At 51.7% G+C, this 14,485-nt stretch overlaps 1 protein-coding gene across 2 annotated transcripts in view; it reads right to left on the bottom strand.

Annotated features, from left to right (window-relative positions):
• The window catches only part of RNF43 (ring finger protein 43), a 65,262-nt gene that overhangs the window by 12,921 nt on the left and 37,856 nt on the right, over positions 1–14,485 (bottom strand). For both annotated transcript variants that reach the window (XM_074556835.1, XM_074556834.1), the window contains 3 exons: positions 5,763–5,885; positions 1,527–1,601; positions 68–199 (listed from right to left, as the gene is read on the bottom strand). In XM_074556835.1, coding sequence (XP_074412936.1) covers positions 68–199; positions 1,527–1,601; positions 5,763–5,885 — 330 coding nt within the window. The remainder of the gene's footprint in view (positions 1–67; positions 200–1,526; positions 1,602–5,762; positions 5,886–14,485) is intronic.

The following is a 14,485-nucleotide window of genomic DNA, read 5'->3' as shown; positions in this document are numbered from 1 at the left end:
CTCTCTGGGAAAGCCTAGCAGGCTGGGAGGGAGGGTACAGGAGGCAGTGGAATCGTGCGTCTCTCACCCAAGCTGGTGGCTCCTTGACCTCTATCTTCACGTGGGCCTCTCTGTTCTTGTTCACAACGCCCATGAGGAGCTCAGCATCATGGCCCCTGATTAGGACCACAGGCTGGCTCAGGCCTCTGGGCTTCCTCAGCTGCAAAGAAACAAACACAGTAAGGGCTGATCCAGCACAGCCTGAAACAAGGATGATCCCGGCCTCCCAGGCAAGTCCATTCCTCATGATGTTTCTTGCAACACTTAGAGACTAACTGCTCCCCCAAGTTTACACTATCCTTCTATGATTAATCAGATGGAAGTGTCTCTTTTATCAATTTTCCAGCATGGATTTCTTTATTTTCCCTGCTGGTGACTCCTCATGCACAACCAGCCATTTCTTGGTGTCTCTTGAGCTCCTTTCAAGCCCCTGTGCAAAAGCTCTTGGTCCCTCCTCTTCTCTGTGCAAGTGCCAACAGCACTGCCAAGTGCTGCCTTCACCAGAGAAATGCTTCCTCTGCTCTGGACCCATCCAGTTCCCCTCCTCCCTAAGGACATTCTGCTTGTTCTGCTTGTCACACTGGCAGTTTTCCACTGTGGTCCAGGCAGCATGGCACAGGCTGGCTCAGCAAGTGTCTGAGCCTGCTCTCCTCCAGACCGATCTGGATCAGGGTGACCATCAGACCCAGTAACCCCTTCCCATATCCTCGGGGAATCCAGAGGTCAGTGGACAGGGATGGAGGTGCAGGTGGTCAAGAAGACCATGAAGGCAAGGCCAAAGGCTCTGAGTTGTTGATAGGATTTGATGCTCTTGGCTATTGTGTACCAAATGGGAAAGCTGGAAAAGTGGGAGCCAAGGCTCGGGGTAGGGATCAGAGACTGGGATCTGAGCAACCTTGGCATCACCTCATGGACCTGCATTTGCTGATGTGTTTCTCTGGCACCAGAAATTAAGATGTAAGTGCCTGAAAGAGCCACAAGGGATGGATCTAGCAAGGAGTCAGCCCAGACCTTGCATGAGGTCAGGCACCAGCTCCCCTGTCTGTTCCCTACCTAAAGCTGGATATCCCTGGATTATCTGGATGGGGAATTGATTCCCTTCCAGAGATGACAACAGTGGTCGGGAAAGGGACCTTTGGAGGTGTCCTAACCAAGGTTAAACCTGCACCAACAGAAAAGCAGGTTGGCTTGGAAACTTGAGAAATCACCTTTCTTGAGGTACACTGGGCTGTCTGGACTATGTGAGATGGGGAAATTTATGATTTCCCAAGAGCAAACATCCAGCTCCTAACAGAAAAGTTTGATTGTCCAGACAATGTCTTTAAAGAGCATGGATGTGCCATGTAAAGTGTGTGTGTAGGGTAATAGCCAACACCCAACACCAGCAGCATCCTGGGACCTCCCACTGGTGGCTAGGGGGTCCTGCCCTGAGCAGGGATGAGACAGGAGCACTGTGTTTTAGCTGAGGGTATCACTGGGGTCTGTACCTGATCAGCAGCACTTTCATCATCGGTGATGTCAAAAAGGATTGCACGGGCTCCACGCTCCCCCGCCAGCTTTGCCTGTCCAAAACAACAGAAGCTTCATGTGGACATTTTGTACTGTACCCTGTGTCCACACCTGCCATTGGATCCATGTCTGCCTCCTGGGCTCTTCCCAGGAGAAAGAAGCACCTGTTTGGACTGAGGAAACCATTCCTACCTCAGTTTCTGACTTGTGTTGGGCTGCAGCGCCTACACTTGCCAGAGCCCTGCAGCTCACGGGTGATTTCTTCCTAAAGTTCTGGAGGTGAACTACTTGGTGGCATTGCAGCCACAGAAAAACACAAACCTAACAATTCCTCAGCTGTCCGCGTGCCAGGTGCTCCCTTGTTTCAGAGCTGGATTTGCTGGGGAGGGATGTGCAGCCCGTTAGCCCTCCTGACCTCCACAGACAGCAGAAACTCCCACAGGTCCCCTGTCACCACCAGGGCTGTCAGAGGGCCTGACTCCCACTCATGCTGCTCTCCCTGGTTCCTCCTGCTCGTTAGGGAGAAGCTCAGGTGGAGCCAGGTCTGCAGTTCGGTGGCTTTCCCAGAGGGAAGGGACAGCTCCTCTGAGAGTGCTCACCCAGGCGAGCACACATGCCACCCTGATGAGGTAAGGGTCACCCACCTCCTCCCAGGCAGCCCCTGGAGCGCTCCAGGCAGGCAGAGGCAGCCCCGGGAGGTGGAAGGTGAGCAGGGCTGGGCAGGGCTGGGCCGGTAGCTCAGGCGGAGCCCTTTGATCCCAAGCGAACAGGAGCAGCATTGCCAAAGGCGGCGGGGCCGTGGGGCACTGCCCGCCCCGGGAGCCGGCCGGGCCGAGGGATGCGGCATTCCCGGAACGGCCCGGGGACAGCAGCTCCATCCCGGGGATGCGGGGGACACCGGCTCCATCCCGGGAATGCGGCATTCCCGGAACGGCCCGAGGGCAGCAGCTCCATCCCTGCTCCCGGTCACCCCGGCCAGGTGCACTGGGGCCTGGGTCTGGGTACAGGCATGGGAATGGAGCTGCAGGTGGTCAGCAACAGGCAGAGGTGGAGGCTCTGAGCTGCTGACAGGATTTAACACTCATAGGGAAGCTGGAAAAGTGGGATCAAGGCTCGAGACAGGGATCAGAGACTGGGTCCTGCCTAGGATCGACAGAACCTCAGTATTTGCCAGCACTTTCAGGGGAAGAGGACTTTCAGGGAGTGAATTCCATCCCATAGTCAGGCCTTGATGAACAACAAACAGCTCTACATAGATTTTATCCTGCTAAAGACACTGACTACAGGGCAATGAACAACTGAGACTGGACAAGTGACTTTTCCCAACATCTTTCTGATTCCTATTGCAACGGATACAACTTCTGGTTGTATCTGGACCAGGGACAGGGCCCAGGGAACAGCTGGGGCTGTGCCAGGGAGGTTTAGGGTGGAGATGAGGGAAAGGTTTTTCCCCAGAGGGTGCTGGCACTGCCCAGGCTGCCCAGGGAATGGGCACGGCCCCGAGGCTGCTCCAGGAGCTCCCAGGGATGCTCAGGGTGGCATTACTGGGGTTCTGTGCAGGGCCAGGGGCTGGACTGGGTGATCCTTGGGGTTCCTTTCCAACTCAAGATACTCTGTAATTCTGTTCAAACCTTTCCCAATTTCCTTGATACAGTAATTTTCTCAGTGTTAGCTGTGTTTGCACTGTATCTCTTCAGCCGTGTGGCACAGCTGAGCTCCCTCTGGTGCAAATAGGTATTTACAGGATGATTTTGGAGGTCTCAGAAGTCTGACAACCAGGCTTGCAATCACAGGTTCACTCAGAAATAAAAAAAAAGCCCCTCCCAAAAATTTACAAATTATGATCAGAAAGAACAATAAATCACTTTTGATTGATTCCAGAGGTCCTTCCCATGCCTTCCTCTCCTCTAACGCCTTCCCTGTTGGTTTTAGCTTTGGAAGCTGAAGCAGTGACAGAATTTAGGAAGCAGGGAAGTGCCTCAGGTGACTGGTGGAGTTCTCATTGTGCTGGGCTGGCCAGGGCTGTCCGTGTGCAGGGCTTGGCTGGGTGACAGCTGAAGCAGAGGATGTGATAACACTCTGCACATGGCTATTTTTATCATCATTGATACAGCCCTGCAATGCCACATGCAAAGCTATGCCCAAAGACACACTTGCCAGGAAAACAAGGTTCCAGCTCCACTCAGCACCAGCCAAATCCCACAGCTACACCCCTGCTCCAGAGGAGGAGTGTGGTCCTGGGATTTTGAGGAAGAGACTTCAGCATCCCTGCCCATGGCAGCAGCTCAGCATGCAATGATCTTTTCAGGTCCCTTCCAGTCCCAATCAGTTTGTGATTCTCTGATCTGTACGATGTTAGAGGGAGGGAGCTTGGCAGAGGCTTCAGGAGTTTGGAGAAGCAGACAGGGAGGAATTGCAGGGGATGGAGGATCCATGACACAAGGCAGGGCCCAGGGATGTTGCCAGCTTAAGGAGCATCTGCTCTATTTCATGGCTAAACTACTCCTGTTCATGGGAGAAGAACTGTGAGCCTCCCTTGGTGAGATTTTAGAGCAGGAACACCTGCAGGACTGCAACTGCTGGATAGCAAAATCCAGTGCTGGATCTGGCTCTGGTAACAGAGTAGTGAGGATTGATGGCCAGTGAACTCAGCATACAGGTGAACTGAGGGTTTGTTTGCTTTGGGGGGTTTAGGAGTCCTGGAGAAGGGATCCAGGTGGAAGAGCAGAGTGCAGCAATGTCCCATGTCTTGTCCCACCCCGTGCCAACCTTCCTCAGCTGATCCTTGGACTCAGTAACACACTGGTACTTCCAGAGCTGCCACCAGAGTCTCACAGATGAAGGACAAAACTAGCGAAACAGAATCCCAGAATGGTCTGGGCTGCAAGGGACCTTAAAGCTCATCTCATTCCACCCCATTACAGCCAGGAACAGCTTCCACTAGACCAGATTGCTCCAAGCTCCATCCAACATGGCCTGAGTTTTGAAACCTTTGAACGTTGTGAAATGGAAGACAGGCCTTTGCAGCTGCTTCATCCTCTTGTTCATGATCCTCCACAGCAGCTGCACTGCCCAAACATCCTGGGGCAACCCAGGAAAGGACAGGTCCTGCTGCCTGTCTGCCTGTGCAGCCAGGGGGAACCAGCCCTGGGATGGCAAATCCACCATGGCATCACGTCCCTTTCCTTACTTTTGATGCCACAGCTTCCATGAGAAAACCCTGCTGTGCAGGAGCAAACACTGGGTACAAGTTTTGCCTGCCTTCTTCAGCTCAGTTGTAGGGAACATGGAAAAGGACCCTGTTCCCATCCCCACCATGTCACCACCAGCAGAAGGGCAAAAGGGTGAAATGACCTGAAGGCAATCCAAGTAAAGCCAAGAAGAGCTGAACAAGGGGATTTTCATGCTTTACAACACTTGCACAAGTATGAAAATAGCCAACATTTGGTAGAGAGACAATCAAAAGAAAAAACCAATGTCATCCTTATCCATGCAACTTAATCAGAATCACAAAGATTTTAAACCTTAAAATGACCCTTGTTCCTACCTGACTTCCTTATTACCAGAGAATTGGACCACTGACCTCAGCTTTTGGCACAGGAAGTGCTGTTTCACTGAGGTGCCTGATCCAAAGACCTCTGAGATCTCCCAGGGCATGAACTGTTAACGAGTCGTGACCCACCACTAGTTCAGCTGGTCTGCATTTTATCTCACAGTTCAGCACTGACTCTTCCTGTGCCTCATCCAGTGAAGTATTGCAGCATTATTTTTGGAAACAGAGCCACAGAAGATGTTCTCTGTGTCCATGTTTTCCAACAGGCCAGAGAACACAGAGAAACACAAATCACACAGACCAGAAAGCAACATAAGGCTCTAAAACAGGAGAGGCACAAGGCTACCAGGCAGCAAAGAGTGTGGGATTCTGGGTAAGGTCTGACCATCCCAGAGCTGCCAGGCTAGGGGGAACTCCACACCTTTTACAAAGTCAGGCAGTCCAAAAGGTCAAGGGATGGGTGCTTGGGATGGCTGGCACAGCATCTCTCCCAAAGGACCCCCTCTACCAAGGACTGCCTCTGCCAAGGACCCTGATCTGTCCTTGTCCTTTTCTCTACTTCCCAACAGCTCTTTCCTTGCTGCCTCCTCCTCCCATTTTCTTTGCTGCACCACAGGTTTCACTTCCCAGGCTGACGCCACTTCAGGAATTTTGCACTTGCCTTGTTGGCCAGGGACAGGCAGGGGTTGGGATCCCGGTCCGGCTGCTCCAGCTTGACGATGGTGATGAATCCCGACTCCGTGTGTTCATCCTCGCTGGTGTTGCACAGGGATAGTGGGTGGGACTGCAGGACAAAAGCAAGGAGGAACTCAGATCCTGGGGCCCAGCACTGCAAAGGGGGCTCAAGCCCACTCTGCAAAACCCTCTGGACCTGCCCAGAGGTGCAGGACCCCCACCTGCTGGGTGTCACCATAACACTGCTACATCCCACAGCCCTGCCCGAGCCAGTGAGGCCTTGAAAGACACAAAAGAACACTCACTGCCCAAGCTGGGTGTCACCCCAGCCACTCCAACCACCCCCAGAGCCTGGCTGGACTCTGGAGCTGCAGAGCACATTCTAAGGGCTCCTGCTTTGCTCCCCTGAACCCCTGGCACTGGGATTCCCAGGAAGGTGGCTGGCACACAACCCCCTCCATACCAGGGTTATACCCACTAGAAAAGTGCCAGGAATGCTGCTGCCAGTCATGGGGAGGCTTTTTGCTGCCTGTGCAGTGACATAACTCAGCACCAATCCCACATCCACAACGTCCCAGCACTGCAGGGTTGGGAGGCACCACAAAGCCACAGAGCTGCTTTTGGTAGCACCAAGTCTTGGGCATCAGAACAAGAATAGGTCTAACAAAACTATGAAAGTAAATTAAAATTATCACATTCTAGGGTGAGAGCATCGAGACCAACTTATGCTAATGCCAAGTGCAAATGTCTGTGGCTGTGAGTTTGTATCCAACTCCTAATCATTTCTGGATTAAAAAAATCCAAAGTAAAAGCAAAGGGTTTCACTGAAATTTGAAATATTTAAAAGTTTGTATCCTTTTGTCAAAACACAGGTCAAGTAAAAGATGTCCCTGCCAATAGCACTGGGGACAACTGGATGATCTTTAAGGTCCCTTCCAACCCAAACCATTATGGGATGCTACAAGACTTCACTCCAGGACATCAGATAGAGTGCAATTGTACCAAGCCAAGCACCACAAACTCTATAAATCCAGGTTTTTAGGGAAGCAATCGGATCTGTTATGGCTTGGAGCAGTCAGGGAAGCTCCCAAAAAGTCCCTGCTCCCTTGGAGCACCGACAGGTGCTGCCTTGACCGACACTGACACGGCATCCAAGTGCCCTGATCCTGCTGGATTCACCAGAACAGCATCGCTTTGTGCCCTGCTTGCCTGGCTGGGAGGTGGGCTTTGATGTGATCATGGCTTTGGGTTCATATGTGCTTGCCACAGCAAAACACCCAGCAGGAAATGCAGAGAGTGTCTCAGGATAGCTCCAACAGCTCGGAGGGACCCCATGGGAGCCTTCCCTGGGCTGCTCCTGGAGCTGGGGGAGCTGAGAAGGACCTTGGAGCTGTGTCTGACCCTGGCTGTGACACTCACAGGGCAGTGACACTCACAGGGCAGTGACAGCCCTGTGTGCTGAGCTCAGAGCAGCCTCTCTGTGACCAGGACCGCTGGGCCTCATGCCAGCATTAGGGTGAGGGGGCCTGGCACAGGGTGCTCAGAGCAGCTGTGCCTGCCCCTGGATCCCAGAAGTGTCCAAGGCCAGGCTGGATGGGGCTTGGAACAACTTGGGACAGTGGAAGGTGTCCCTGCCCATGGCAGGGGGTGGAACAAGATGAGCTTTAAGGTCTGTTCCAACCCAGGCCATTCCATGATTAATGATGAACATCAGGAATATGAGCAACAGGCCAAGCTGCTGCACCTCCAAATGTGCATGGGGAACATACAGAAAATGCTGGCAGCTGCTCTGGAGCAAGACCCAGATGATAAATCTGAAGAAGACCTGTTGGTACCTGCACCTGAGACCCTTCCCACAAGGGCAGCTGTCCATGGAGCTGAGGCAGAGTAGTGGACCCTCATTATTCTGTCCTGGGTCCCTCACAGACACGATCAGGCTGCAGGCTGGGCCCAGGAGCCTTCTCAGCACCCTGCAACGCCCAGGGGCAGCTTGGGGACACAGGCACCATCTGCCACAGCCACACACTCCACTCATCTCTGCTCCAGAGATCTCTTTCCTCTCCTCCCCTCAGCTCCTCTGTTTGTTACTGTACAGTCAACTCCAGCAGCAAGACATGACTCTTACTTTCTGCATCCTTCAACAGCATTTCCTGGCATTCCCACTGCCCTGTCCCTGGTATTATGAGTGAGGGATCCTGGCAGAGGACTCATGCCCCATGCGTGGCTGCAGCTGCAGAGTCAGGATCCCCTGCTCCCTCCTGGGTCTGTGGCTGCAGATGGGCTCCCAGGCATGGCATACCCCTCTCTGCCAGGCTGGGCACCTCTGCAGCACCAACTGCCACAGCCATGGGGCAACAGCTCCTTACAAACCCTTATCTGACCTAGGAGACAACAAATCCCATTGCTGGAGACAGGGGGTATGTTCATACCCAAAATCAGAGAGGTTTCATCCATGCTGCCTAAATCCCACCACACTCCTGTTCCAGCACTGCCCAGGGGCTCCCAGGCAGCAGAGGGACCTCTGGGATTATGATGCCGCTCCAGCTAGGGCTCCCTGGTGGAAGACACATTGCTGTTCTGCCAGATCCTTCTCCCAGGACAATCCCTGCCTGCCTCTGTGCTCCTGGGATCCTAGTGGTGGGCTGGGATCTGCTGGCAGGGTTTGGACCCACTTTCAGATAATTCAGCCTGGCAGCTCTGTCCACACCCTGGCCCTGGTAAGACACTGCCAACCTGTGACCCTGGCTTTGTCACTCCATCTGTCTCTGTCACCACATCCCTCCTGTCACATCTTCTGAGAAGACACAGAGCTCCTCCTCATCCCTATCTTCTTGATATCACCTTTTTGGTTTCTTGTTTCCTTACCTTATGGCTTCTCTTTATTTTTTACCTTTTCTGTCCAGTGTACTACTCCTAAAATACTGAAGTTCACACCAGCATGAATCACAGGTTGCACTGAGCAGCAGAAACATGGGGAAAGGTCCTGGGGAATCAGGCATGGAGAGGTGCACAATTCCCACTTGGGAACTTCATGTACAAAACAGGAGGAAAAGAGGTACCCCTGAGAGGTCATCTAACCCACTCTGCTGCCTGAAGGCAGGATCAGCCAGACCTAAAGCATTCCTCTGAGACACTTGCTCAACCTGTTTTCAAGACCTCCAAAAAGGGAGACTCCTCACTCACAGCAGGACTCCCTTCTCCTCCACATCACAAAGTGTATTGCAGTACCTCACTGGAGCTGGTTTTGCTCCAGCCTGAGCCTATTAGCTCTCATTGAATCAACCATGCCCATAGAAAAGAGATTATTTGTGCTATTTTTTTTTTCCTCCCCAGGGAGACTTTAAACATTTCTGTTCACCAAGGAGTCCTGAGGGACAAGGGCTGAAAAAGGACTCGGAGAAAATCCTTATTTTGCCTGTAAGGGAACTCAGAGCACTTCCCACGCTTTCTTCATGGGGGAGGAATCAAAATTTGATCTGATCTGCAGCAGCAGGAGAAATGGTACAGCCAACAGATAGGATTGGCATGGAAAAGACAGGAAGAGAACAGGACAGGAGAGTGTTCACCAAAGAGCTTGAGAAAAATCCTGGACTGAACTCTTCACTACACTGACTACAATCCCTGAAGAACTGCAGGCAGCAAATACCAAAATGCATTTGAAGGAGTCAGGAGCAACGCAGGGAATGGCAGATTGATAATGCTGACTTCCCTGCCAAAAGAAAAGCCAGGTTAAAAAAGCAGGTTAATGAAGAGAAGGGAAGAACTAGCAGAGCTTTGGAAAAGAAAAGGGATGGTTCACAGAGCCACAGGGCTCCTCAAAGCAGTCAGTGAGTGTGGGACTACGGTAGTTCCATGAATGCCAGACTCTGGTGTCTCTTCTGTTCTTCTGCAAGGTCAAGGGTATGGAAGATGATGGAATATTGTGCAGTACTGCCCAGGGAAAGGACCTTGGACATGGGCCTGAAGCAACAGAACAAGGGGGAATGGCTTCCCACTGCCAGGGGGCAGGGCTGGATGGGATATTGGGAATTGGGAATTGTTCTGTGTGAGGGTGGGCAGGCCCTGGCACAGGGTGCCCAGAGCAGCTGGGGCTGCCCCTGGAGCCCTGGCAGTGCCCAAGGCCAGGCTGGAGAGGGCTGGGAGCAGCCTGAGATGTCCCTGCCCATGGCAGGGAGTAGGACGAGATGGGCTTTAAGATCCTTTCCAATCCAAACCACTCCATGGTTCTATGAACTTCAAGACTAAAAAGAGAAGAAAGCAGGGCAGCCCTTACAATGAACTCACCAGCACAGTCCCAAGGCAAACTGTGTTGTCCAAATATGCAAAAACCACATGGAAAATGAGAGGGATGGCAAAACGACCGAACTCTTCAGTAACACAGAAAAATCCAAGCTGGTAAATATCAAAACTGTCTAGCAAAGGATCTCATGCTACCAAGTGATGGAGTGATACAGGATATTAAGAAATGCAAATACAAAAAAGTATATCCAGGTATTTTACACAGGGATGAGCTCTAGGTAAGCAGTTAATGAACAGGAAAGAGCTTGGAGTCACAGCAGGGAGTTTTATGGAAACCATTGTTGAATCACCTAAAGCAGTCAAAAAGCAAACAGGCATTACTGTAAAAAGCAAATGAAAAATGAAAATCCACTAGATAAAGCTGCAGTATGTCAACATTTTGACTGTTACAAGGAGTCATGCTCACTCCATCTCAAACAGAGATTTCTGTACAAGTGATTAAGTAAACAAGAATTCTTCAGCTTACTACAGGTGGGATATATCAAAGATACAGAAACTCATTAAAAATATGAATAATTCCTGGATCAAAACATCAGGAAGAGCTGTTAAATGCAAAGGTGGGGACACCAGCCTGGTTGTGGGCACAGCCTGCTGCAGTCAGGGGGCTGCAGAGGATTATCCATTGGGATTTGCCTGTGCTCTGCCCATTTTGGGGCACATATAGGGTTCTGCACTCACCAGGCAGCACCATGGGCTGCACACTCCCCTCCCCACTAGAAGACTTTTGCCATGAATATTTCATCGAGGAACCAAACTCCAGAATACCACTGGGATTTGTGGTCAGTGGTGCCAGAGAGCCAGGGCAGCATCTGTGCCCAGAACACCAGCAGAGCCAGCTGCTGCCTTATTTGTGGGACAGCACTGTGACTTCTGGCTGTGTCCCAGCACCAGTTCTCCTTCCCCTCCTCTTGCCAGTGTTCCAGCAGGCAGAACCCCATGCAAGACCTTGAGGGAATGCTCACACATGCAGGGCCAGGAGAAGGTGCAAGGACTTTTTTCAGGACAGCAGGGCCTCCCCTACCACAGCTCACGCCAGGACCACTCCATCTCATGCCAGGACCATTCCCCACATGCCATTGGCACCACAGCCTCGAGTGGATGAAATGTCTTGTGGAAAGTCTCCTCCAAAGATGAGCTACAGTGAGGGGATGAAGGAGCCTAGGGCACCACAACAGCACCTTTGGTGACACAGAGCATCTTGGACATCCTAGTGCCATGTCCATGCATAAACAGGAGACACCCACTGCCCACTTCTGGCCTCACCCAGCTCTCATGTCACTGTCACCCAGCATGAGCTTCTGAGGCAGGATCTGGATATTCCTGGATTTGTGGATATGTCTGGCTCAAGACACCTCTGCCCTGCTGGAATTCTGGCAGTGAGCCTCTGAGGTAAGTAAGATTTGTATTCCTTTGTAGGCTTCAAAAGGCAAGTGGAAGTGCTCTCCTACCACCCTCTCCATCTTTGCTGCCAACACTAGCCTGGATGTAAGAATTACTGGGCAAGATCCTCTGCTGGATCTATGAGGAAGTGGAAACAGGGCACCTGAGACAGGATTCCTGTGGGAAGGAGCACAGCAGATGTCTCAGCTCTAAAAGCCAGATCTGCACCTGCACAGTGCATCTCCCAGAGGTGTCAGAGCATAGGCAGTGTCCCAGCTGCTGGCACGAGGGACATCTCCAGCTGGGATGCATCCTCATGCACAGCTGGGATGGAACAGACCATGTGCACTTCTCAGTCACTGCAGAATGATCCCGACAGCAACACTGCCCTGTTGGGACAACCCAGACACCAGATCTGCCTCTCCCAGCCTGCCCCAAAGCTCAACCTGGTAAGAGTGGACCCAGGTGGGGATCAGACTCTTCTCCCAGACAAGCAACAGGACAAGAGGAAACAGCTACAGGTTGTGTCCAGGCAGGTTCAGGTTGGACATTAGTAAGAATTTCTTCATGTCAGGTATTGGAAGGGGCTGCCCAGAGAAGCGGTGGAGTTCCTATCTCTGGAGGATAGGGACCGTCCAAGGAACGGCACTCAGGGCTCTGGGCTGGGTGACAAGGTGGGGATTGGTCACAGGTTGGACTTGATGCTCTTCGAGGTCTTTTTCAATCTCAGTGATTCTGTGACTCCGTGAAAAATACTGTGTGAAAGTCTTTATTGCTGTAAGAAATGTGTGAAAGTCTTTATTGCTGTAAGAAATGTGTGAATGTCTTTATTGCTGTAAGAAAGGTTCTCACCAGTTTACCTGAACTCTCCAGCTTTACCAGCTGAACAGAAGCCACTCTTACCCCAAGATCATTCCACTCTACCCACAGAGACAGCAGCAGGAATGACAGGACACTACCACAGGAACAGGAGATGCTGCCAGGAGGCTGAAACACACTGACAGCAGAGCTAGAAAGTGCTGTGGGACACTGTGTCAGGACATGGGAGGATGGGGAGGGACAGGGAGATGAAGTGGATTTTAGCCAGGAAGAAGATGGAAATGGCTGGCTGGAAAAGAACAGCAGAGGGTTTCAAGAGGCCCAAGGGAAAACTGCCACTTCCATGACTCCTGGGCATGAAGCTCAGCCATCAGGATATGGGGCTGTTTTAATTTACCTGCATAAAGTTTCAAGAGCTGTTATAACAGCAAACACACCTTACCCACATGTGAGTCACAGACAAACACATTCACTGATAACAGATACATTATTCTTAGAGAGACTCAAGTCCTACCTCAATGTCTGAACAGCTCAGACAACCATCCAAGTCCCCTGAAGGAATGGCCAGAGGTGGGAGAGGAGACAAAGGACCTACAAGGTGCCTGTGCAATACTCCTGTCCTTGTGCCCTTACTCATGCTCATGAACTTCACTACCTTTGGCCCGAGTCAAGGGTCAGCAGGGCCTGAGGGTTTAATACAACAAATCAGGCCCTAATCAAGAAATTACTGGTTTACCCTCTCCTTTTCACTACCAAGCTGGTGAGCAATGAAGAGCAGTGCTGAACCCAAGAGGGATGTTTATTTGATAACCACACGTGCAGGATTAGACAGTTCAGGTGGTCTGGATCTTTTCTGTCGCTCTCTACAACTCCCTGAAAGGATTTCAGAGCCAGGTCAAGGTCAGGCCCTGCTCCTGGGGAACAAGGGACAGGACAAGAAAAAATGACCTAAAACTGTGCCAGGGGAAGGTCAGGTTGGACATCAGGAGGACTTTCTTCCCAGAAAGGGTGGTCAGGCCTCGGAAGGGGCTGCCCAGGGAGATGATGGAGCCCTCATCCCTGGAGGTGCTCAAGGAAGGCCTGGACGTGGCACTGAGTGCTCTGGGCTGATGACAAGGTGGGGATCAGGCACAGGCTAGGCCTGATGGTGCTGGAGGGCTTTTCCAACCTAAATGATTCCCATGGGGCTGGAGAAAACTCTCAAACGCCCCTCACTGACCGCTCTGCTGAATTTTGTTCTCCTGTGGACAGAGAAATCCCATATGAGGGAAGCAAGTGTCATTTCCGTTGGCCCAGACACCATGAGGATTATATGGACCAGCAAGGAAACCTCTGGCAAAGTTCCATAACAATGTCTGGTTAAACTGTCTCTGCTCCACACATCCATGTTGGAGTATCAAAGGCAAAGGGAGTCTGGTCAGCCGTGACTCACAGCACTAAATGGAAGTAAAGGCAAGCTGGCCCAAGTCACGGGAGAACAGCTCATGCTTCTCTGCCTCAAGCACTCTGCAGGCAGTCTGGATCCCAAATCCCATGGAGAGTATCCAACCCACAGTGACCTGCTCACCTCAAGTACCCTGGAGGGCCCAGCCTGGCCCCACTCTGGAGCCATCTCCATCCTTGAAGGCCCTCTTTGGCATGCCCCTCTGTACTGTGCTGGCAGCACAGGGAGGTTAAAGCCACCCCACAGAACTCAGACAAGTCTTGTCCCTCTGCAGCCCTTGAAGCACTGGCAGCGCCCAAGCTGTGCTGGCAGCTCTCTCACCTCTCCAAGCACAGAGGTCCCTTGGGAACAGCTCGGAGGTGGCACAAACACATGAGGACTCCCACAGCTGAAACACCTGAGACAGCTCTAACCCTGCAAGCAGCCCTGCAGTGACTGGCCACATATAGAGATTCACCTGAGCCCAGATTGCTTTACTGCAGTCACTGGGTACTTTTCCTCAACCACCAGCTTTTTACAGTGGGTTTCAAAGTTAAAACCTTGGCAACTGATGCCATTTTTCATCCTCTAGAAAGGAGAAAGTGGATCTAGAAGAGCAAAGACTGACAAGAAAATTCCTTTTGGGGCAAATTAAGCAACAACTACTTCTGAAGCATCACACATCTCCAGGAGGGCTGAACTGCTCCTGGAAAGAGACCAAAGAGCTCTCCACAGGTTGATGTGGACTGGGAAATTCTCTAAAACTCTTCTGAAGATAAAGCATCTTT

The sequence above is a fragment of the Zonotrichia albicollis genome, chromosome 22 (assembly GCF_047830755.1).
Source record: "Zonotrichia albicollis isolate bZonAlb1 chromosome 22, bZonAlb1.hap1, whole genome shotgun sequence".
NCBI classification, from domain to species: Eukaryota; Metazoa; Chordata; class Aves; order Passeriformes; family Passerellidae; genus Zonotrichia; species Zonotrichia albicollis.
The sequence above is the reverse complement of the archived record's forward strand: the minus strand, read 5'-3'. Positions and strand labels throughout refer to the sequence as shown.